The sequence below is a fragment of the Mycetomoellerius zeteki genome, unplaced genomic scaffold (assembly GCF_001594055.1).
Source record: "Mycetomoellerius zeteki isolate Tzet28-1 unplaced genomic scaffold, Tzet1.0 scaffold35, whole genome shotgun sequence".
NCBI classification, from domain to species: Eukaryota; Metazoa; Arthropoda; class Insecta; order Hymenoptera; family Formicidae; genus Mycetomoellerius; species Mycetomoellerius zeteki.
In genome coordinates, this window is record NW_017257338.1 from 2,254,376 (window position 1) to 2,278,513 (window position 24,138).

The 24,138-nt window shown below is 32.9% G+C and overlaps 2 protein-coding genes and 4 non-coding genes across 10 annotated transcripts in view; 1 reads left to right on the forward strand and 5 right to left on the reverse strand.

Annotated features, from left to right (window-relative positions):
• fry (microtubule binding protein furry) overlaps nucleotides 1–24,138 on the forward strand; it is a 31,275-nt gene that overhangs the window by 5,500 nt on the left and 1,637 nt on the right. For both annotated transcript variants that reach the window (XM_018452664.1, XM_018452665.1), the window contains 19 exons: nucleotides 27–190; nucleotides 7,032–7,241; nucleotides 11,257–11,393; nucleotides 14,637–14,876; nucleotides 15,478–15,746; nucleotides 15,972–16,098; nucleotides 16,276–16,466; nucleotides 16,549–17,180; nucleotides 17,267–17,435; nucleotides 17,525–17,834; nucleotides 17,995–18,295; nucleotides 18,401–18,915; nucleotides 19,035–19,343; nucleotides 19,408–19,576; nucleotides 20,035–20,207; nucleotides 20,361–20,435; nucleotides 23,446–23,619; nucleotides 23,695–23,832; nucleotides 23,955–24,136. In XM_018452664.1, coding sequence (XP_018308166.1) covers nucleotides 27–190; nucleotides 7,032–7,241; nucleotides 11,257–11,393; nucleotides 14,637–14,876; nucleotides 15,478–15,746; nucleotides 15,972–16,098; nucleotides 16,276–16,466; nucleotides 16,549–17,180; nucleotides 17,267–17,435; nucleotides 17,525–17,834; nucleotides 17,995–18,295; nucleotides 18,401–18,915; nucleotides 19,035–19,343; nucleotides 19,408–19,576; nucleotides 20,035–20,207; nucleotides 20,361–20,435; nucleotides 23,446–23,619; nucleotides 23,695–23,832; nucleotides 23,955–24,136 — 4,485 coding nt within the window. The remainder of the gene's footprint in view (nucleotides 1–26; nucleotides 191–7,031; nucleotides 7,242–11,256; nucleotides 11,394–14,636; nucleotides 14,877–15,477; nucleotides 15,747–15,971; nucleotides 16,099–16,275; nucleotides 16,467–16,548; nucleotides 17,181–17,266; nucleotides 17,436–17,524; nucleotides 17,835–17,994; nucleotides 18,296–18,400; nucleotides 18,916–19,034; nucleotides 19,344–19,407; nucleotides 19,577–20,034; nucleotides 20,208–20,360; nucleotides 20,436–23,445; nucleotides 23,620–23,694; nucleotides 23,833–23,954; nucleotides 24,137–24,138) is intronic.
• Nucleotides 108–4,792, reverse strand: LOC108725569 (thyrotropin-releasing hormone receptor). 4 transcript variants are annotated; one of them, XM_018452667.1, is made up of 4 exons: nucleotides 1,182–1,988; nucleotides 584–803; nucleotides 287–410; nucleotides 110–187 (listed from the first exon to the last, which is right to left on the reverse strand). In XM_018452667.1, the coding sequence occupies exons 1-3, from the start codon at nucleotides 1,986–1,988 to the stop codon at nucleotides 310–312; spliced, it is 1,128 nt and encodes a 375-aa protein (XP_018308169.1). In that variant the 3' UTR covers nucleotides 110–187; nucleotides 287–309. The 4 variants fall into 4 exon arrangements, with proteins under 4 accessions (XP_018308168.1, XP_018308169.1, XP_018308170.1 ...); XM_018452668.1 differs by lacking the exon at nucleotides 110–187 and adding an exon at nucleotides 4,100–4,792 and having other exon boundaries at nucleotides 310–410; nucleotides 1,182–2,109; XM_018452669.1 differs by lacking the exon at nucleotides 110–187 and adding an exon at nucleotides 4,100–4,792 and having other exon boundaries at nucleotides 355–410; nucleotides 554–803; nucleotides 1,182–2,109.
• On the reverse strand, nucleotides 12,119–12,191 carry TRNAA-AGC (transfer RNA alanine (anticodon AGC)). The gene has a single exon. It is a non-coding gene; the product is annotated as a tRNA-Ala (tRNA).
• Nucleotides 12,275–12,347, reverse strand: TRNAA-AGC (transfer RNA alanine (anticodon AGC)). Its single transcript has one exon. It is a non-coding gene; the product is annotated as a tRNA-Ala (tRNA).
• TRNAA-AGC (transfer RNA alanine (anticodon AGC)) lies at nucleotides 12,431–12,503 on the reverse strand. Its single transcript has one exon. It is a non-coding gene; the product is annotated as a tRNA-Ala (tRNA).
• TRNAA-AGC (transfer RNA alanine (anticodon AGC)) lies at nucleotides 12,584–12,656 on the reverse strand. The gene has a single exon. It is a non-coding gene; the product is annotated as a tRNA-Ala (tRNA).

Genomic DNA, 24,138 nt, shown 5'->3' on the forward strand with positions numbered 1-24,138 from the left:
TCCTTTTATGCTTTTCTTTTCTTCAGAGAGTATCCTTGCGACCATTATACGAGTGTCATCAATGTAACATTAATGAATACCGGATGTCCCCGCGCACCAGTCCACGATGCAGCACTTCAACTTCTTCAACTGTTGGATCAACGCTTCTTCGGAAACGTAGGCCCGCTTCCAGCTACGGAACTCGAAGCTGGTAAGTTTATAATTCACGTCTTTACCTCTGCACTATAATACTGTATTGATGCATTACATATTATTTTCTGATTGTTTCTTTCCAACATATATTTACTTGATTATTTGAAACTGATGATATCATAATCCTTTCACTGGGAACTTTTGCGTCTCCTGAAAGTCTTTCTGTTGCGCATTGATAAAGTGCAGCCGCTTTGTTGAGTTATATCTATGCGTGAATTCTGAAATTGTAAAGGAAGATTTTATCAAATTGATCAAATTTGTCGTGTTTTCTTTATTTATTAATTTAATTCAAGACATAAAGATAAAGTTTTTAATCAATGCAATATTATTCGCACACACATATATTTTGTCATTATGTTACCTTATTATAATTGGGTAATTAAGTGCCTACCACACTGTTTTCCATGATTTGCCATCTGCACGAGAGGTCCATTTCTTCTAGTACTTGAACATTTCGTAAACATGTGAACGATCTCTCTGCGAAAATTCTGCCCGCTCACGCAGTAAAGAATGAAGTTTATTCCGAAACTCGTATCGAATAATAATTGACTCATTTGTTGCGCCAAAATTAGCCACATCACCGATCTACTATTATCGTGAACGTTATTATCCTGAATTTACATATACATATAATAATTATTAACTGTAATGTATAATAATTTCTGTAACAGTTAAAATTTATCTATACATATATAAATAGTAATACCACGAATCAATAATACCACGAATTAACAATGGGAAATAATATAAATTGCAATATATAGCTTTTTAATCATACAAACATCTAATTTTGCAAAAGTACTGTACAGTGTAAATGTATTGAATAAAATTCGATTAAACATCGAACATTATTAAACAATTTATGAATTTTAGGGAAAATTTTTAAAAATTTAATTAATGATTATTACATCTATAATTTACTTTTTAGAGCAAAAGCTTTGTATTTGACTTTAGCATTAATGACTTTAGCATTAAATATCAATACATACACCAACGACAGCAATCACCCTGAAGACAAACGCAGGCATATTAAGGCAGAAGAATGCACTCGAAACGAGCAGAAGCATTTTCGTGACTTTAGTCTGCGGCATTCTGTCCCGTGGAGCTCTCTCATTGGAAACATCAGATTCTATGGTCAATGTTCTTCGGATATGATCGAGTTTATAGATGTTGCGTGCTATCAGTGTATTGAAGATTACTATTATGGTCAGGGGCACGGCGAATGTCACGACAGTATCTATAATATTGTAGGGGACTGCCCAAGATTCCCATTCCTTGTCGAAATAACCACAGTCGGTCGAGTTTTCAGAAATTTTGGAGAACACGACCACTGGGCTGGTCAGCAGAACCGCTAATGTCGTAAATCCTATCACTATCATTTTCGCTCGAGCTACCGTGCACCAGAACTGACGACGAAGCGGCCACCTGACTGCTACATATCGCTCAACGGTGAAGGCTACCACAAACCATACGCTAAGAAAACTACAGAGAGATGCAAGATAGATAAAAAATTGGCAGAAGCCCTGCCGATTGAATAGATCCATGTGCACCATTTTTAGCCAGGACACGAAGACTGTCATTAGGAAGCCGCTGTCGCTTATTGCTAGCGCTCCCAAATAAATGCTGGACGAGGAATAACGTAGCTTTGTACCAAAGAACACGAAAACGGATATACAGTTGCCCAGCAGACCCAGGAACACGAGAATCGGCGTATAATACCGTTGGATGTCCTGGAAAAAACCGTTGATTTCATAAAAGAATTCATTTGCTATTGTGCTATTGCTTTCAGCAATCATCTTCTTGTATTGATCTTAAACCATCAAGTTCATCGCCAAATCATCAATGAAAAGAAAAGAGGAAAGCGGTGCAACCACGCTGAGCGTACACAACATAACAACTTGCGTCATGCACGGTGACCTGAAAGAGCATTAGTGTGTTCTATATAAAAGTCGAGAATAAGAGAGAGAGAAAGAGAGGATATTACAAACGTCACGCGTTTCCTATAGATAATCGACATGAATTTAGCTTCAAGCGCTGATCTTGCTCAGCACTTGAAATTCGGTCGCTTGAAATTTGGAGAACCGAATAACTGAGAAGATATTTAACGTTGAAAATCAGATTTTTTAGTTAATTATACTATACTATTTATTTTTATATTGTTTAAAATTCGAGAGTTCTAGTATAATTATTATTGTTGTTTAGTTAATTATGTTGTGACATTTGGAAGAGATCGCAAAATTTTTATTCCTTTAATTAATATTAAATATTTCTAAAATTGAACTACTTTTAAATAGATTTTAGTAGAATTATATCATCTTACAGTAGATGGCAATATAAGAGAACAAAAAGTAACGAATGATATTTTCATATCCTTCTGAGTTATTTTATTGTCGCTTGATTTAGTACAATCATTGTGTAAACAACAAAAATTACGCGAAAAGTTAACACTTATCGCGCGCAAAGGATTTCCTGCGCGCGATAATTGTTAACTTTTCCTGATAACATTAACTAATTAATTATTGCGCAAGTATTCAGATTATGTCAAATAAGTGCGTCATACTTATATAATGTTGTTTAAAATTTTATTGTCTTATTGAAACAAGGTACAAATATTCGATAACGTTTCTTTGACATAATTCTTTCTCATTGACATAGTTTATTATATAACATTGAAAATTATCTTACAATATGATGATAATTGCATAGGAAAAATTCTTATCTTTTCTACTCTATTGCGAAAAATCCGATACAGTTTGTATCGACGAATGTTTTTTATTTTGTAAAATAATGTAATAGTATCTGACAGTCGTTTTCTAAATGTAAATAATTATTGTATATATGATCATGAGAAAATTTTGTTGATATAATATTTTGTATCTTTAGTAATGACGAAGTTTTATATTTACACTTCAGAATGTATATGTTCGAAACTATTGACGAATCGAAGAGTTTTATGTTTCTCTTTTGCTTGTTTATATAATTTCTGATCAAGTTCTATGATGCTTTTAATGATTCGTAATTAAACCGTTGCAGTTGATCAAAAGCAATATAAATTGATAAAAATAAAATATATGTCACTTTTGGTACAGTAAAGCCTTAAATATGAAGCAATCTCAATTGAATTTTCTTGGAAAGGCAGTAATAAAAGCTGAACGAGGTAATATAATTAAAATTGTTATAAAAGTAAATATATATAGGTATCTTCTGCTTACGACTGTTCCGACTTACGTATTTTCGGACTTACAACCAGTATGTATTAAGAATTAAAAAAAGACGAAGAGTAAGTTAAATCAAAATTAAAGTTAATCTACATTGGTAAAAAAACGAGAATTAATTTAATTACTTTTTTACGTAATTTTATAATTACTTATGTCCAGAATAGTAATACAAATATTATTACTAGAAGAGAAAGAAAACTAATAGAATTATTATATATATATATTCCATTTACGATCAATTCGACTTACGATTGAAATCTCGGATCCCGTTATAAGTAGACGGGTACCTGTATTTTTTATTTTTCAATAAAACTTTTCTAATTTTTTTTTGTTAGATATAGAACGTTACATTAATTTGTGGAGATATTTTATGCTTATGGCCAAGACCATAATTTATAATATTTTTCGATAATTTTTATAATAGAAAAAATTCCTTCATGAAGTGTTAATATACTATCTTTCTCTCATCCTCAAATAATTATAGAAAAAATAATTAAGTAAAAATATGAAAGACGCTACAATATTAAACGACGTAAAAATTTTTAAGACAGGGAAGGGATAAATATTTCTCTGTTCTTTTATATTTTGTATTTTTTTATAAATATAAACGGTTTTTAGTTTTTTTTATCTCAATTAAAATTGTAAAAAAAACTCGTTTCAAGGATTCTTGAATATTAATTAATACATACCTGTTTATTGAGTTTCAATAAATGGAGCAAAATGTTTAACTTATGAAACGTGCAAATGCAAGTTATTTATTTCGCCATCCGGATTCTGTAGAGGATTTTGTGACTTTGCGAGAGTTCCTTTTAACCACTTTTTCAACACTTGAATGATTCAATTCATATACATGTCACACACCAATGTTCTAAACGATTTGTAAATATATGATGCGTCTTTCCGACACTTTTAGTTGGCACGACATGTGTAGTGTCGACGTGAGATACGATGCATAATTCTTTCGTCGGCCGCTCTTTGAAATTGTTTAATGAGTTTCTCATTTAAATAGTGACGCGGACACTTAATTTTAATAGCGCAATTTGTCAACGTATATTAATTAGATCTTAGTAGATCGGGCACATCAGTATTAATCACGTTAATAGCGGCAACATGTTTCGCTTTTTCAGACGGGAAGCAACAAGTTATGATTGTACATCATTATGATAATAATTTGGATTTGATATTAGATGCACTTAGTTCCGAGATACTGTAATGCTTTTGGAGAATATATTCGAATGCCGTCTCAACTATTTCTGCTGGGTGCCCGACGCATCCATTCCTGATAAAGCTCAGTGCATCCAGTATTCTGGCTTCTGCGCATCAAAGTGATGTACAAATTCCCGCCTCTTCGGTACACGCCAATTTACCATGCCAATTTACCTCTCGCAAGAGAGAAATTATCGCGATATTTTCGCGATTCATACATTTATATATTATGATGTTTTTTTTATTCTTTTACAAATTATATTGCGAGAACAACGTCAATATTTATATACAAAAAATACTTTTTTATATTATAAGGTAAATCGGAAGAAGATGGCACAAGGAGGAAAATGCCATTTTATTTATATTTTTGTCATAGAACATATATTGCGTAGAAGTTCTGACTGCGTAGAAGTATGTAGTAGAAGAATATAGATAATGGCGCAATTATCAAAAAGTTCATGCCAATTGATATTGGAAAATATTTAACAAAGTACGAAAAAGTAAGTCATGAAATATGCTCTTTATAATATTTGGTACGCTAATAGCTAAAGTTTGTGCTTCGATGCTTACTGTAAAACCGAATAAATGATATACGGTTTTGATCAGTGTTTCCTGGCAATCATGGCTGATATAGATTATAATTAGTAATATTCTTATATGCGTAAAAGTTGTAATTGAATATTCCTCTTACTTGAAGATAAGATAACTGTAAATACAAAACACAATTTTTCCTGTTTGAAACCAATTAAAACGATTTTATGAATTAAAATTTTGGATGCTTTATATAATTCAAAATATTTTAAGATAATGAAATGCTATTTAAACAAATAAAAGTATGTCCAACTTACTTCTTGAATTACTCTCTTTCATATTTCCTCAATTTATATTTTATCATGCTTTTATGCGTTTTTATAGCTTAAACTCTTAATTATGGACTGTAAATAAGTAAAATATGCAAGTTTATATTGCATTACATTATTTAATTGCTTGTGACGTCTTCTCTCATAGGAGGTGGCATCTTATCCATATATATAGGGGGAAGATGCCACTTTTGCAAGACATGACATATTAATTTTTTCCAATAATATGGAATATCAAAGTTTAATTCGTTAATATGTATAAATAAAGAAAGATTTCTAGAATATAAATAATATTTTTTCATTGGTAAATTCAATAACATTAAGAAATTATTCAAGAATAAAGGCTTAAGTGTGGCGTTTTCCCGATTTACCTTACATATAACATATAATACAATATTATATTCCATTAAAAATTTTTCATACATGATTTTTTATTTACAAAAATACCACGTGAATTTGTTTTTATTACTACGCATATTAATGTAAACTGTAATCGATAATCGTAAGCTAATTATAATTATTACTTAACATATTATTATCATAAATTTATTACTGCAGCTTTTAAATTTCAATGAGGTTTGAAAGATTGAATTTATTCTTCATTGTAAACATATTTGAATTCTTTCAAAGAATATGAATTGTACTTCAGAGAATATGAATTGTTCTTTTCTTGTAAAAGAAGAATTACTTGCACGTTGTGTATCCTTTGATATATCATGTATTAAATTCTACTTGTGACGCATCTGTCCAATAAAGAAATACGTTTTCATAACTGCAAAGAGATTGTAGCATGACAATATTTGATCCTTCTATAGAAAAAATATATTTAATTTGACAAAGGAAAAGGTATATACATTTACGAATCAAATATATATACTTTGTAAATCTAATTTATGAAGTATATATTTTTTTTGTAAAATATATTTTCTATGTGATTAGAATTATCATTATAACACTAGGAAATCATGCAATATAAATAAATGCTAAATGTCATATCATATTTCATACTGATTAATTATTACTGAAAGTAATTATTAATCTTTAAAGCGTTCAACATATATACTAATAAACATTATCGGGCTATTAAATATTATTAATTACGACAATAATAATTAAACAAAAGAGTTTTATAGATATTTATTATTTTATCTTGTGCTACATATTTTCCTTATAATTCATTAATTAGCTTTTGTTTATAAAATCATTTGTTATAGATTTTTTAAATGAATCCAATCTTTTTTAATGGAAATTAATTAGAAATTTATCGACTAAAAAGATATCTTTTTCTACATTTAATTTTTTAATGTTAAATATGATATCAGCAATTGATTATTAAAAATAAATGTCAGATATAAATAAATAGAACTTCCTTTTATTAAGTATATAGCTTAATTTTAATTAAATATGAATCTTTATTTTATAATAAAATTTTGAAGTAACCGTAAGCAATTAGTGAGTAATTAACTTCTTTATTGATTGAGTAATATAATTCGATAATTCTATTTGTGTGTATGTGTGTGTGTGTGTGCGTGTGTGTGTGAATTTTTTGTTACAGGACATAATGATCCTCTTGCAAGCTCTGCCGCTACTATGACTTCCGGGCCGGGTCAACAAAGTAATCCCGCAGGTGAGATTTCTTCTGGCGGCACGATTAGAGGTGGCACACTGGATGTCCTCCTGTCAACTACTTATTGCCGCAGCCAAATGTACCTTTCACGTCAACTGGCTCAACTACATCCGGAACTCACGATGCCGATGTTTAGTGGTAAATGGATTTACGTTTCTATTAATATCCATTTTTAAGTCTAGAACGTCATGTTGAAATTCGACATCAGCGAGATTTTCAAGAGAATTATTGTTTCAATTTTAAATGCCAAACGTAAAATTTTATGTTTTTCTATATTTTTGAAATAATTACTCATAAACGCATGTGGTTGATTAAGAATACTGTATTTTGTAATTATTCTATGACTATATAATATTGTAGCATTTAATATTTTCGTTTTATTATTATTCTACGATATTGATGTAAATTAATTCAAGGGAGAAAGTAGTGTATGATAAAGCACAATTAACTTTTGTAGTCTACTGCAGTTATATGAGAACGTAGTTTAAAATTATTTCCTTGCAATTAAACCTTCAATTAAAATGTCGAAATGTAATTACTTTCGTTTAATATGTACGATAATATATATATGTTTCATACTACAGTTTAATACAAAAACTTATTTAAAATATGGATGCAAAAAGTACAATGTAAAATATATAATATTAATCGTAAGTTATTAAAAAAATTCCAAACAGTTTTCTCCTCAAAGATTATGTTATTTCTATGATAAGTAGCGTGTTTATAATACGTTTATACTTTGAGAACTATAAGAATTTACGTTTAAAGAAACATTCAAGGAAAGCGTCTCTTTTACAAATGATAATTTAAAAATTGTTTTCATAATACGTAAAATTTTTTATTTTCATTAGTAACGTTAATAAATACGATTAAACTTTTCCTGCATTTAAAAACAATGATTATATATTAATTAAACTGAAATTCTTTCGACGTGACTTTTAAATTTCCGTAAAACGCTCCCTGGTAAAAAATTGATTTTATGTTTTTCACAAGCTTGGACTCTTATGGAAGGAAACGCGCGTTTCATTAAGCTTCTTTTAATAAATATTAACTTTTACGTAAATAACATGGCAGAGTTATATTAAAGGAAAGGAAATATTGCAAAAGTATCGTTTCCTTTTTATTATTCGCATGAAAGCGTGTAATCCTCGTGGCATGAGTCATGTAGAGCGTACGTGGAATTTAACAGGATAATCACAATTACTCGTATAAATAATTCATCACTGTAATGTAACTGTGAAGGGGTGTAAACTGTCAACAACAATTCTCATGTCATCAATTATTCAGAGGCGTGTCGCTATCGCGTAAATATGCCGCATCTATTTTAATCGAACAAGCTTTTATCATTGTAATTTAATATTAGAGAAATCACAAAAAAGTCAAGCGACAAAAATAGTAGAATTTTTCTATCGGTAGAATTAATCACACATATATTCACATTATACATCTACTTGAATACATGGCATTTTGAGTGCAGAAATATTAATTATCAACACCATGACTCAAACATAGAGAATATATCGCATTTCAAATGCAGGAATATTAATTATCAGCACCATGACTCAAACATACGTATTTTGAAATGGAAAAATAATCATTTGCAATGCTAAATTTCATTAAAGATGAATATTTTTCTTATTTTACTCAGCTTATTTAGTGCAATTAAAGCTCAGTGAAGCAGGATGATTTAATTAAACTTCTTAAGAAAACTTAAGAAAATAAAGTTAGATTAAAAATTATGAAATTGAAGTTAATCCTTAAAGCTCTGGTTTAAATTAGTAATGAGATTAATAATAAGATTTGAAATGTTTTTGCACTAGATAAACATTGTTCGCAGAATTTAATTTCGTAATCAAATCCAGGAATAATATAGACTGACGGAAGGCTGACCATGATCTATCTGTTTAAGAATTTAACCTTTTAATTACAATAGCTACTGTTAATGAGCCGCAAGACGCGTATAAAGTTGCAATGTGGTTTCGTTTACGTACTGGATTGTTGGTCTCCGTTTTAATTTTGTGACGTATGTCAGTGTCATGAACCACTTCAAAAAGGCGAAGGTTTAAAAAGAATGGAAGACGAGAGAAAAATTTAATAATAAAAAATAATTCCGTTGCACGAATTACTTGCACGTTTCCGGCTAACCAGCTTACATCCGTTTGCTTTGACGCGCTCAAAACGACGAGAGGTTTGCTTTTAGGAACAGTATATAACATAAAACTGCCATTTTATTTCACAAAATTCTCTTGTGTGTAATATCACACTCAATAACAGCATCGAAAAAAAGAAATAAAAAATCCGTTTTTCAAAATTTAATAGTTATATTCTATATACAATTAAAGAAAAAAATTAATACGCAATTTGATTCGTATGTTCTCTTTACGTAACAAAGTAAACTTTCTAAAGTTTATAGATATATTTTCTAGCAATTATATTAGAAGTTATTATCAGTTTTTATAAAGAAAATGAAAAGAGATTATGTCACTTCACTAAAATAAATAGTTTCATCTGTAATATGTAATCTCTCATTTTATTTAATTGTTATATACTTATATTAATATATAGAATAAAATATTTTAAACTTGTTAAAATCAAATATAAAATATTTGCATATAATAATTAATATAGATAAACAGAGCATGTATAGATATCGAATTTATTCAAAATGTAATAAAAATCTGTATTAATTATAAATTAAATCTATAGAAATGAATGCCTTAGACGATCTAACTGGTTCTTAGATGCTTGTATAATTCTGAATTCATATACTATGTATGCAGTCCTTTAAAATGCACGCCGAAATGATTTTTCTGTCTTAAAATGCAAATTACTAAACTACCGCAGTAATATTACGAGTTAAATTTACTAGAAATTTAACAGTTAATTTAACTCAATTTAACTAGTAATATTACTGCGGTAGTTTAGTAGAGTTTGCATTTCAAGACCGAAAAATCATTTCGACGCGCATTTTAAAGGACTACATGCGTAGTATATAAATTCACACAGAATTATACAAGCACCTAAGATCCAGCTAGACCGTTTAAGGCATTCATTTCTATTAGGTTGTGTTTTTCACACATATACGGTCCTATAAGATTTAATATTAATTATAAATTAATTCGCTTATAGCTAATTGAAACTTCTAGAGATATATAAGTTACCGGATGGATTATCAGATTGCGGCAAATCTCTTAATTTAGTCCAATACATGTATATTTATAAATATGAAAGATCTTAGAAATAACATTAAATGATCGAACAATTTTGCATTTTATATATCGAGAATCATATTAGACGCAAGGAGAATAAGTTATTTTGTGATAATTGTCGATGCGTTAATATCTTTAAAATTCAGATGGAAATGCGATGCATGGCCGAAACAAATGCAGATAATTGCAGATAATTGCAGGTGAAAATAATGCCATGTAATTTTGAACATGCTCATACACAATCGGGAAATCATTTGGAATGTTATTTGCGAATGCCGATGAACATTTCGAATGTCTCTTCCATCTTGCTAATTTAAACCAGCATGTTACATTACTGTTACACAGTAATATTGGAGATCGTCATCGATATTAATTAAATGGCTTAAATGCAACATGGGAATGCAATAGATGAAAGAAGGGAAAAGAATTGATAATGCAATCCGTATTAAATTCGTACAAGTTGCAAAATAGCTGATGTTTAAATATTTCTGGATTGAGAGATGAGACAGATGATGAGATATTCGTTGTACACATGCATTATGCACGTATAAAATGTATTATGGATGAAATTCAATACAGTGCATATTTAAGAAGAACTGGGGTGAACTTGGCAAGGAAAAAGATGTGTGTGCTCATACATATTGTCTTGTGTTAAAAAAGGAAATGAAAAAAAATAATCTGACAACGTGACAATCCATTAATTCGTAGATTTATAAAAATTGTATAAACGGTGATAGTTTGATATTGTTTTTTCTTTTTATTATTAATATAAAAGTAAATTACATGCTACCGTACTAGTAATAAAGAAAAAGTGATACCTATATAACTTTCCTTTAATAGTCTATTATATTATTTACAACGTAACATTAATAAAGGACGTTATTAATATCGTTTGATGTGGTTATTCTCAGAAATTCGTACTCAAGAATGCGTATATGTTTCAGAAATTACACATCGATTTCAAACAGCTCGAAGGGAAGTTCGGCAATTGTTACTGCAATATTTGTTGCCCTGGTTGCATAATATGGAACTTGTTGATCCTAACGTACCGCCGCCATCTAATCCGTTGAGTTATTATCAGGTGAATGAAACTCATTATCGTGATCAGCTTTGGAATAGTAGCGTTGTAGAAAATTGTATTTTACTTCGAAATTCTGGAACTCTGTGCTTTTATTTTTTGAACGTAGTTAATGGAGACAATAGAAATAATACAAGAAAGGCTTAAAAGAAGACAATAATATAATTGACAAAAACATTTATCGAAAGAGATATTTTTATTTTGCGATATCACGTTATTATTCAAGAGTTGATAATACAGCAAATTTATATAATATATTACGTCTGTCTATTTTGGTTTATCTATTTTTATTTGTCTATTTTGAAATTAAGACAAATAATTAGTTCTTAATGAAATGTATATTTATTGCGTACCTCCTACAGCGCTAATTCCCAAGAGCCATTTTATCAATATCATATTATTTTATTTCGGGAATTAACAGTATTGTTTCATTTGTCTATTTTGGTTTGTAGAAGTTGATGAGATAGTTAAGCTTTGCAACTTTTAATTGAACTTTTATTGAACGTATTTTTGAAATAACGAGCACAGTTGTATATTTATAAATAAACAATACAATTGTTTATTGTTAGAAGAAAAAAATGTACGCGCGCTATAAATATGCCGAATACTGCGTTTGATATCCTCGAATGTTAAATGGGCTTCTCACTTGATTCATAATCTACGTTACATTTTCAATATGTTGGACATAATAAATGATTTATTGTTGGCAAAAGGGCAAAAAGAGAACTTGGAGGCGCCGGGTATCGATCCCGGTACCTCTCGCATGCTAAGCGAGCGCTCTACCATCTGAGCTACGCCCCCTTATAATGCAGTTCTGCAGAAAGATCAATCTGATTCAGAAAAGTGATCCACTTTCGATGGAAGGAAGAAAAAAAAAGGAATATTGGAGGCGCCGGGTATCGATCCCGGTACCTCTCGCATGCTAAGCGAGCGCTCTACCATCTGAGCTACGCCCCCTTATATGTAGTTCTGCAGAAAGAGCAATCAGGTTCGGATAAGTGATCTACTTTCAGTGAAAGGAGCCAAAAATAAAATAATATTGGAGGCGCCAGGTATCGATCCCGGTACCTCTCGCATGCTAAGCGAGCGCTCTACCATCTGAGCTACGCCCCCATATGATCTGGATCGCTGGCAGGATTGTTTTGGATCATAAATGTGGTCCACTTTTGGTAAAAGGAGGCAAAAAGTGATCTTGGAGGCGCCGGGCATCGATCCCGGTACCTCTCGCATGCTAAGCGAGCGCTCTACCATCTGAGCTACGCCCCCTTTTGATCTGGATCGTTTGCAGAATCATTTTGGATAATGGTTGTGATCTAGTTTTAGAAAAAATTTGCATAATTTTACAAAATCTCAGAATTCATATTTATCATTTATGCAGTACAAACGAGTTTCAAACGAGTTACAAACGAGATATCCCTGTGATATATTTCATTTTCATGATTAGCCTTAAAAATAAATCTAAATAATCTATCTTTGAATAGAAGCTTTAAATTTTGCCTTTAAAAATTCTAGTACTTTGTACACGCAAGATAAACTTGTCTCACACTTTCGGGGATATTTTCATAGATTTTATGTAAAAATAATGTTCCATTATCCTAGACATAACCGGTGATTTTTATCCGACTATCATGTAATTTTCTACGAGGTGAGTACTTCCACAAATTTGGTATCGCGCTGGTATGTTCTTTTATTTAGGAAAATTGAACATCGTGAATAGAATCTGAATGTTGAAACCAATATCAAGAGCTCACAGAGAACGCAATACCTGAGCTGTATACTGATTTTGACGGACTTGCAAATGCATCGATATAGCAATCATGTTTGCACGTGCAACGTGAAAACTCAATGATAAAACACAGTAAGAATAGCTTATTCCTTTGCAAGAAGTATTTATTGATGAAATAGAATTCTGATAAGAATATTAATGTACAGAATATACAATCTGGTTTCGATAAAAATGTGAATATTTATACGTTGTAAAGTATACAATGTATTATATAGTATATTATATAGTATATTAAAAAATTGATATACAATAGAATGATATAATAAGTTCCTATAGAGATGAAGAATTCTCACGATACAAGATACGTCACCAAAAACATATGGAAGCAATTTTGACAAAAATATATGGTAGAGTTTTGGCGCAAGTAGAAAGATCGATGCCAATCTTTAAGGTTGTTTACGACATTATAGTCAAATATCATAATATTTTCGTAATCCCATTTAATCACGAAGGACACAACTCTAATATTAGAATATCTGATTAAGATTCGGTATGTGGAAACTGTAGAAATCGTAAGTTTATACTCAAGATCTCTTTCACCGTATCACGCGATTGTCCAATGATTATCAACAATCATAATTCTCTTGACTATCGTGGATAATAAAATAGCATAGTAGAACGTTGCTTTACGTGTGAGAAGTGCCTGGATCAATACCCAGTATCTGCAAGATATTTTCTTTTGATAATTTTGCTTATTGCAATCATAAGAATTCTCTTGATCAGTTCTATCGCGAGCATCGTAATTGATCGGTTGGAGTGGTATGTGGTAGAAACTGTTGAGAAGAAAATTCACTTAATGGAGAAAGAGCGTAAAGAAAGTAACGCTCATTACATTTGTCTTCCATCGAACGATGTTATTCAATTATTGATGATGGTAATAACCTTGATCACCTCGATGAGTGGACGGACAAGGTAGAATTGTAATTCAGGGGATTATATTGAGAGCTCTTGTACTTGGCACGCAAACAATACTATAATCGATTTCCGATATTCTCACCTTTCTTTTAGTACTTCTACAATTGTCAGCAGTACTAAAGATATCGTGATATGTGATGAATGATCGTTATCTTGTTACTTTGTAAACAAACCTCCTGTTTTTTAATCAAACATGGGAGGATATCAAATCTAACGAGTTATATTTCGGCAACGCAGCTATTTTTTTATCCTTTATAGAAAGTTTTTTGATAAAAACATTTGCCGATTGAAAACTTTTAAATTTAAATGTATGTTTTAAATTTAAATGTATATTCTCTTTTTTAAAATGTTAATTGTTTTAAAATATGATATTTTCTATGTTATAAAAAAGAAAAGATAGTATTTTAGGATAATTATAGAATTTTATGACTAATTATGACTTTTCTCATTTTTTAAGTATTTCCTCAGAAAAATTTTGTTTGCCCGGACATTTCAGAAAATATTTTTTTATATTCCTGCAATATTTGTTAATTAATTTTTTACAGTATTACACGAGCGATGTAACACGTGGAGGAACGCGTAGAGAAGGCTGGGGCAGCGCAGAAGCGACGGAGATGGTGCTCAACAATCTCTTCTATATCACAGCGAAGTTCTCAGACGAACATCCTAAAGAGACAGAAGAGCTTTGGGCGACTTTGTGTAGTTGTTGGCCAAACAATCTTAAAGTCATAATTCGTTATTTAATTATCGTCTCAGGAATGGCACCTCAGGAATTGCTACCATACGTGAGTGAAACTTTTAGGATAGCTTTATTTACGGCGATAAGATAGTAATAATAAAAATTGAGAGAAAAAGAAAGACGTTTCCATATATACGTGAGTGATTCAAGTCAAACCGGGACTTTTATTCTTATGTTCATGAGAATAAAAGTCCCAGTTTGACTTGAATCACCCACGTACATTGATTATTGCAAAGAATATTACTAAGGCCTTGGTAGTCTAAAGACTTAGGACGCTCGTACGGAATACAAGAGATCCGAGTTCGACTCTCGGCCGAGGTAATATTTTTCGCAATAAATTTATTTACAGTTTTTCAGCGTATTAACATCTTTCTAATAGGATGTCTGTTTGAGCATCAAATTATTAAAACTGCTCTTGTCAATTTAATTCGTGATATTACTACAGTAGTTTAATTGTGTTTATAAGTTCGAAAAACCAATTCGACGCGCAGTTCGAATGATTACAAATATGGTATATATGCATGTACATATATATGTAGTATGTATTATACATACAGTAATTCAGATTGAATTATTAAAGAGTCTAGCTTTGACTGTTATGGCCATTACTTTTATTTCTTATTGTTGAATAAACATTGAATCGTTAGGCAAAGCGTGTGGTATTGTATCTGGCACGAGCCCGTCCGGATCGTCTTGTCGACGAAATGATGACAGAGTTGGAAACGGTCGAAACTCTGAATTGCTTGATTGAACGGACGGAAACACCGCCCTTTTACCGGCTTACTAGCATGAGAAAAGCTTCGTCACACAGCGACGCTCCCGCTGCCGATCCTGCCAATCCTCCCCGTGATCTCGGCGTCGAAAAGGGTACCATTCATACGAAAAGACACTCCGGAGAAGATCCCGTCAAAACCGGGTAAGTATTACTTAGCGCCGAGACACTACCGTGTCTCTAGATAAGGCTTGTTGAAATATATTATTTAATTAAAATTTAAAGGTTCTATAATTGCATCTCTTAAGTTTATTCTTTACGAAAGTAGAAAGGAATGTTTTTGAGGATAACTAATTTTGTGAATATATTCACTCTATGATATGCAAGAATTGTAATTTATCTCAAGATATTTGAAATTCTCTGCCGCAGCTCAAAATCCGATACCGCGCTTCGAGCACTTGCGGGATTTCAAACTCCAAGGGCAGAAAAGACAAGGACTGCGAGTGGTCCACCGGTTCTTCCAGATGATCTATCAACTCCGACGACGGAAGCCGAGGTACATTACTTTATTAATACTTGATTTATCGTTATAAAAAGTTCAAGTTTTAAAATTATATAGTTAAAAAGTTTTGTTTCTTCCGATGACAAGGTGATAAGTAAAAATATATAAAAGCTTGAGAAAGCACCCAATGCATTTTAACAGGACCAATTGAAACATTAATATTGTTTTTAGTTAACTACCGACGAGTCTTGTTACGTCGCTCGTAATGGACCAGTCGGGGTGAATGGAAAGATGCCGTGCGTCGACGAGAAATTCGATATTCCTCAACCGCATCCCTTACCAATGCCAGAATATGGCGGATATTTTGCTCCTCTAACTGAATATTTGCCCGACAGCTCTCAGCCGATAAGCGGATTTCACAGGTGAGTGTAAGCTACGGTATTTTATTCATTTCGCTAGATATGATATGCATTAATAATCTAACGTTGTTATATAATTCTTCAGATGTAACATAGCTGTGATGTTGCTCACTGACGTGGTCATCGACGGAATTCAGCTTGATTGGGCCATACATGTTCCCTTGATGCTGCACATAGTTTTTCTCGGTCTGGATCATTCCAGACCGTTGGTGCGGGATCACTGTCGTTGTTTGCTGTTGAACTTGCTGGTCGTACTCGGCGACCATCGTGATCATCTCGGCGTGGCACGCGTGTTGCTCGCCTCAAAGACGGAGCAATTGGGATTGGGGTTGTCCACTCCGACTCTACCAGTACTGGAACACAATTTTACAGAGATGGATCCAGAGTTTGATAGTTATCTGTACGGTCCTCCCGCAGTTCCACCCCCCACGACACCACCACCGTCATCTTCGCCACCTCCACCCTCTTCGCCGCCGCCTCCTCCACCTCCTCCACCACCGCCTCCACCACCACCCATGCCTCCCGATTCTTCAGCATCTCCGCCAGCACCTCCGCCACCTCCGCCACCGCCTCCTCCTCCACCGTTGCCGTCTTCCTCGATTACGGATGGTACACCTACTCATTCGTCTTTGTCGAATTCGACGTCAACTCCGCCGATGTCGATGAATCACTCGAATCAATCGGATGATAGTAAAGATTATGGGAATTCTCACTACGGTAAGATACCCAGATGTGCTACATAAATTTATTTTTACTTCGTATTTATAAAAAGATTTACAGAAATAAAAGAAACGATTTTGCAGAACCAGCGGTATGCAATAGCTGGCCGACCGCGAGCGGAACGGCAACGAATGCAGTGCCGCCTGTTATTGTAACGCCAGAAGATACACATAATTGGACTGGTCCTCAGCCGGGTCCCAATATGCCAATACAAGACGTCATTAAGTCCTTAATCAATTTCTTAGCGTCTAGGTATGCACGTTAATTATATATTCGAGGAAATAAAATAAAAAATATAATTATTATGTTTCTTATTATATTATATTATAATTTCATGATAGGACAAATCAACCGCTTTGGAATTATGAGGATATGACTGCTAAAGTATGGTGGGTGCGTAGCGCCGAACAACTCACGATATTATTACGGCACGTGTTACGTGTCTTTAGAGATTCCTTACCTCATGCGTTAGTTAGCCAGAGATGGGCGCAAACGGCGCTGCAATTAGGTCTTTCTTGCTCGTCTAGACATTATGCAGGGAGATCTCTGCAAGTTTTTCGAGCGTTGCGTGTTCCCATAACGTCCAGAATGTTGTCTGATATCTTATCTAGACTGGTGGAAACAGTTGCTGAGCAAGGCGAAGACATGCAGGTATCAACAGTTTTCTTGTATATATTTACAACAGTATTCTCTTGTATATAATTACTTTTATTTTAAAAAATACAATTGAGAATGATTTGAAAACGAATTTTAAGTTGATTGGCATCCTGAATATTTTATATGATTATATTATAATTTTCATGTGCATCAGGGATATGTAACAGAATTGTTGCTAACATTGGAAGCGGCTGTTGATTCGCTCGAGTCAGACTTTAGGCCACTTGATTTTATGAAAGAAATTTTCAAATCGACACCTAATTTGAATAACAAAGATCCTGTATCGGGAAATGTAATTGGAGGGAAGCGTAGTCCAGGTGGAAATGGTTATCCAGCTGGGCCACACATATTTTCTCACTTAAATCAAGGTGGACACACTAGGAGCACTAGTTACTCGGTTAGTTACTGTATGAAGAGGTCTAGCGGTGGAAATTCCGCGACGAACGATATGAAAGGTTACTATTACTATTTGACAATTCTTACAGTACTTGTTACAAGATTTCCAAGTATAAATTTTAATTCTAATTCATTGATTTTGAACGAAAATTTTTGTTCTGCAGAACTGGAGAACAGAACTGGCGGTAACAAGTATCCTAATTCGAACTTGTCGAGATCAAGGTCAGCACAGTCTTTGAAATTATTAGGTGATTCCGCCACGCAGGACGACAAAATGACAATACTAGCGCAACTGTTCTGGCTGTCAGTATCCCTGCTTGAATCAGATTATGAACACGAGTTCCTCTTGGCACTGCGGCTACTCAGTCGCGTGCTGCACAGGCTACCACTCGATCGACCGGACGCCCGGGACAAGGTTGAGAAATTGCAACAGCAACTGCGGTGGACTTCGTTTCCTGGTGTACACGCGCTGTTATTGAAAGGATGCACCAGTCCAAATACATACGAACCAGTCGTTACATTGCTGTCTCAATTCACGCCTTTATTAGATCTGCCAGTCGTCGATCCGACGCAAAGTCTCGCATTCCCGATGAATGTTGTTTCGTTGTTGCCTTACATGTTATTAAATTACGAGGACGCTAACGAGCTTTGCATCAGAAGCGCCGAAAATATTGCGCAAGTATGTCTTTTTTTATTTATTGACTTTTCTATCACATTAACACATGAAAAGTATTGCATGCAATTATCAATTTATTTACTGAAATATATTTATTTATTAACTCCTTTTTTTTCTTGTAGGTAAGCGCAGAAAAGGGAAAGAAATTAGAGAATCTTGGTACTGTAATGACGTTGTACAGCCGGCGTACTTTCAGTAAGGAAAGCTTCCAGTGGACTAAATGTGTAGTGAAATATCTTTACGATTCTTACGCTCATCTTAGTTTCAACATGCTTGCTTTCCTTGTGGAAGTATTGGAGAAAGGTCCAAGCAGTGTGGCATTGCCGGTACTCAGTATTATACATTGCATGTTGCATTACGTGGATTTGGCGTCTCCAGCCGCGCAACCAATCAATACCGAACTGTTGAGAGTGATTTCTAAATACGTCGAGGTAAAGATTTAAATATTTAATTAGCTTCATAATCGTTTATTAAATAAATAAATTAATGTTTCAGGGTACTCAGTGGAAAGAAGCACTAAAAATCTTGAAGCTTGTAGTGACAAGATCCTCGACACTCGTAGCGCCGCCGACTTCGATGCACGGTTCATCCTGGGATTCTTCGCTATCATCACCGCATCCTAGCTTCACCGACACAGAGATATTTACCAAAAAAGAGCTACCGGGTAAATCGATATTTCCGTTTAAATTAATTATTTTTATTTTCCCTGAATTATTATCAATTTTGTTTTTTTTCCTTTGCGGCATGCATGCATGGCACGGATGATTTCTTGCACGACACCCAGATTGCGATAAGAACAACAATAATGATAGATAATCTATTCCTAAAATAAAATAATTATTTTTTTAAACCGAACATGCTTTGAATTATATTATACTTTCTTTTAAATATATGTATTTTACTTATGTTTCTACAATTATTTGGATTTTTGTGTATCTGGAACCTTTTTAACTAAAATATTTTACAAAATGTAGTACAAAAATGTGTTCTATTATTATGTATAATATATATTATTAATAAATATTATTAATAAATATATTATTAATAAATAAATATATATATATTATTTTTATTAATCATTTTTTAAAATATTTGTAATATTTTGTCTGTTTTTATTAATAGGAAGAACAATGGACTTCACGTTTGATTTGTCACAAACACCAGTAATCGGTCGACGTTGGCTGATACGTCAAGGTACTGAAGAAAAATTAATCAGTTCTCCACGTTGTTCGTTATCTCTATCGCCGGCTGAAAATAGTGCCATTGCTGGTTGGAAGAGACCATGGATGTCACAGGTATAATTATTAAAAATATCAAACGAATAAATCTATTATGTTTACAATAGAGATTTGATTAGAAATTGAAAAAATTTATAAGCAGAAAATTTAATGTAATATTATGTATAAATTATGCATTCAAGATGTATAATCGATTTTTTTTATCAATAGGGCCGTGTCAGGGAATGCTTGGTAAATCTGTTGACGACATGTGGACAAAGAGTTGGTTTACCAAAGAGTCCATCGGTACGTTTTTATTTGCAGATGTTTCAATTATTAATTCGAAAGAGTAGTATGTCCTATCCTATAATCTATCCTAATATAATACATATGTATATGTATATTTACATGTAATTATATAGTATTTTATTCTGTATTATATTTTAAAACACTTATATTTTATAAATTTCTTTCTTAAGAAATAAATTTATATAAATATAGGTATTTTAAAATATAAAATAATGTAATTGTATAATATATATACATATGTATATATGTATACAGGGTGTTTCCAAATTAAATGGCAAAACTTCGGGAGCGTGTAGAGGAGTAAAAAACTAAGAAAAAAAGTCCTATAGACATATACTCCTTTTTGCTTTGTTTCGCAGGAAATCACGAAAAAAGAAAAAAATATATTTAATTTATTATTTTAATTATTTTATTTATAAACTTTTTAATGAAGATTTTGTTCGAAATGTGCACCTCTTGCAGCAATACAAGCATTGCATCTGTCAAACACGGCTCTTGTAGCAGCCAGGCACTGTTCTTGCGATATTCTGTTCGCTGCAGCTACGATACGATTTCTCAAATGTTGCTCTGATTGAATAGGCGAAGAATAAACTTCTTGCTTCAGAGTACCCCATGCATAGAAATCTAATGGCGTTAAGTCGGGCGAACGAGTTGCCCAATGTACTGCTCCTCCACGTCCAATCCATCGTTGTGGGAATTTTCTATCTAACCAGGTTCTAGCGACTCTGCTGTAATGAGCAGGGCATCCATCTAATTGAAACCACATTTCAGTACGTTGTTGTAATGGGATGTTTTCTAAATAATCAGAAAATTCATTCTCCAAGAAATTTAGAAAACGGTCCCCATTTAATCTTGCAGGTAAAAAAAACGGTCCCACTAAAACGTCGTTCCAAATTCCAAGCCAGACATTAACAGAAAACTCTTGCTGAAATTTGTATTCTCTAACAGACCTGGGATTTTGATGAGTCCATATATCATAATTCCTTTGATTAATTATTCCACCTCTGGTAAATGTTGCCTCATCTGACCACATTATTTTAGATGGAAATAAAATATCATTGTGGCATGTCTGAAGGTACCAGTTACAAAAGTTCAATCTGTTCCAATGATCTTGAGGTAATAAATTTTGCACTTTTTGAATGTGGTAGGGATAGCGATTATCTCCTTTTACAGTTCGCCAAATTGTTTGTGGTGACACTCCCAATACAGCCGACGCATTCCGAACGCTGGTCTCAGGATGATTGTCAAAATGTTGTAAAATACGATTCCCTGCCTGCAAATCTCTTCGTAACGCTGCTTGAAATCGGTTGTTTTCTTGTCGAATTGAAAATGATCCAGTCTCTCGCAATCTATTAAATGTCAACATAAACACTCTTCGGTTTGGCACTCTTCTGTTTGGAAATCGTCGTGCATATTCTCGCACCGCCTTTAAAGCATTACCGTTGCAGAAACCGTATACAAAAACCATATCAGCATATTCACTATTAGAATACGTACGCGGCATATTGCAAAAGACAAAATTCATCTACTGTTAAAGGCTTTCAAAGAGCGACTGACAAATTCATAACAGAAAGTGGAAAATGTAATCAAATATGTCGGTGCTAGATATGGCAAGAAATGTAAACATTTTTTTTCGATTTCTCTGAAACGGAGCAAAAACGAGCATATGTCTATAGGACTTTTTTTCTTAGTTTTTTACTCCTCTACACGCTCCCGAAGTTTTGCGATTTAATTTGGAAACACCCTGTATATAATTAGTAAACATGTGGTCACATCAGAACATGCCATAGCATGCTTTATAGCGAAAGGGGGGGTATGTTTTTCGAGCATTCTTAATTTATTACAACTTCAGAAAATGAAGTCTAATCGACTTATCTTCATCTGACAATTTTGGGGCTCTGGAGTCACCGCCTGAAATATAATTAAGAATCACCCTGTACATCTTACAAAAAACAACTGACTCTCATTACCCCTTTCTAGGATGAGCACATTAGTTCAATGACATTGTATAGCAAGGTAAAGGGTTACTTATAAATGTCATCTGCACACCCGCTGTAATTCGCAATATTACAAGTACTCGTAATTAAGTGCAATGTTCTTTGAGTCTTTTTTTCACGCTTCAAGTCAGCTTTATAAAGTGCTTTCACTCGCACATTGTTACAGGAGTAAAACGTTTGTGTAAGATATTATAAAGTAACAGTAGAGTATTTTGCAGCACAGTCATCTGGGATCTATATATTATCTTTTCATGCTTTGTCTATTGTATGTGTGATCATATGAGAGAAATTATTTGTATAAATATATAATAGAAAATGTTTTTGCATATTCTTGATAATTGCTGGATACATAGATTCTATAATCTGACGATGTATTATGTGTTATCAATTATTTTGATATAAAACAATGTATTTATTGATTGTTATTGATTGTTCGTTATTATGTACATATAATTATATGCAGGCGACTCCTTTACGCTATCGCATTATAGCTGTTAATCTTTTGAAAACTCGATATCATATTGTTATTTTTGATCTTTCAGCATTACATTTTAATTTGGCGTTATTGTTTTTTTTTTTACAATTTAAATTTATTCTTTGATATTAATATAACTACCATTATTTATTAGAATTTAAAGGAGAAATTGCGATAGCTCCAGAGCACTCTGTATATATAACTAGTTATTGTATAACACATACATATATGCACAATTGCAGAATATTTTAAGCAAATTCACGTAGTCAGTCGGAATTGAGATATTTGAAGGCAATTACAAATTGAGGGATTTAATTGAGAAGCAGCAAAATAAGTGGATTTAATAATATTGAATAATATTTGATGTCATAGTAATCTTTTCTCTCTATCCACAAAATACGAAACATGCTGTAGCTATTGATTTCATATTCATGATTTCATATTCATATTCATGAAATTGTCACTTATGTATTTGCTTCTAATCCCTCCAATTTAGCTTTTTTTAATATACTATTAATTACTTTTTTAAATTCAGGTCATATTCAGTCAAAGTTCGGATTTGATGGAAAGGCAATCGTCTATGGCTTCTTCAACGGAGGAGGTTTCTGGTGCGAACAATGATTTAAGTGGAGGATCCAGACGGGATGACGAACAGTTTGGCGTATTTAAGGACTTCGATTTCCTTGAATATGAAAGCGAAAGCGTTGAGGTAAGCTTATAATTCATTACGCTTCATTACTTTTGAATGGAGAATATTGATTTCAATTTCCGTTAAACTTTAAAGGGCGAAAGTACCGATAACTTTAACTGGGGAGTTCGACGTCGTCCTCTTAGCGAGGGAGAGGAACGAGAACCCAGTTTGCGACAGTTCGAGGAAAGTTTAAGCGAGAAGACGCCGTCATCCAGCAAACATACAACGCGGGTAAATATGTAAAAAAATTAAAATTAGTTTTATTATGTATATATAATTTATGTTCTTTATATACTTTTTACCTTTTTAAATTATTTGTTTATATATATTAATAAAATTCTGAATGTACGTAGCGCGGTGTTACCGAAGAATCATCAGACGACGAGGCAGGATCAGAATCACCCTTGGACGAGGTACCAGGAGGGTCTGGAACAGGACAGGAGGCAAATAGCATCCCGGGAATGTTCCCGCCGTCTTCTCTCTCGTTGATACCTAGTCGCACGCGTCACGATTCATCTACAAGGTCTGATACATCGT

What these genes read in the sequence shown, in the direction of transcription:
- LOC108725569 (XM_018452666.1), bottom strand. Translation starts at nt 1,988, where the DNA reads ATGATTGCTGAAAGCAATAGCACAATAGCAAATGAATTCTTTTATGAA. An exon ending in GGGTGATTGCTGTCGTTGGT is followed by an intron (nt 804 to 1,181) that starts GTATGTATTGAT and finishes ATGTAAATTCAG; the next exon opens with GATAATAACGTTCACGATAA. An exon ending in AAATCATGGAAAACAGTGTG is followed by an intron (nt 411 to 583) that starts GTAGGCACTTAA and finishes TTACAATTTCAG; the next exon opens with AATTCACGCATAGATATAAC.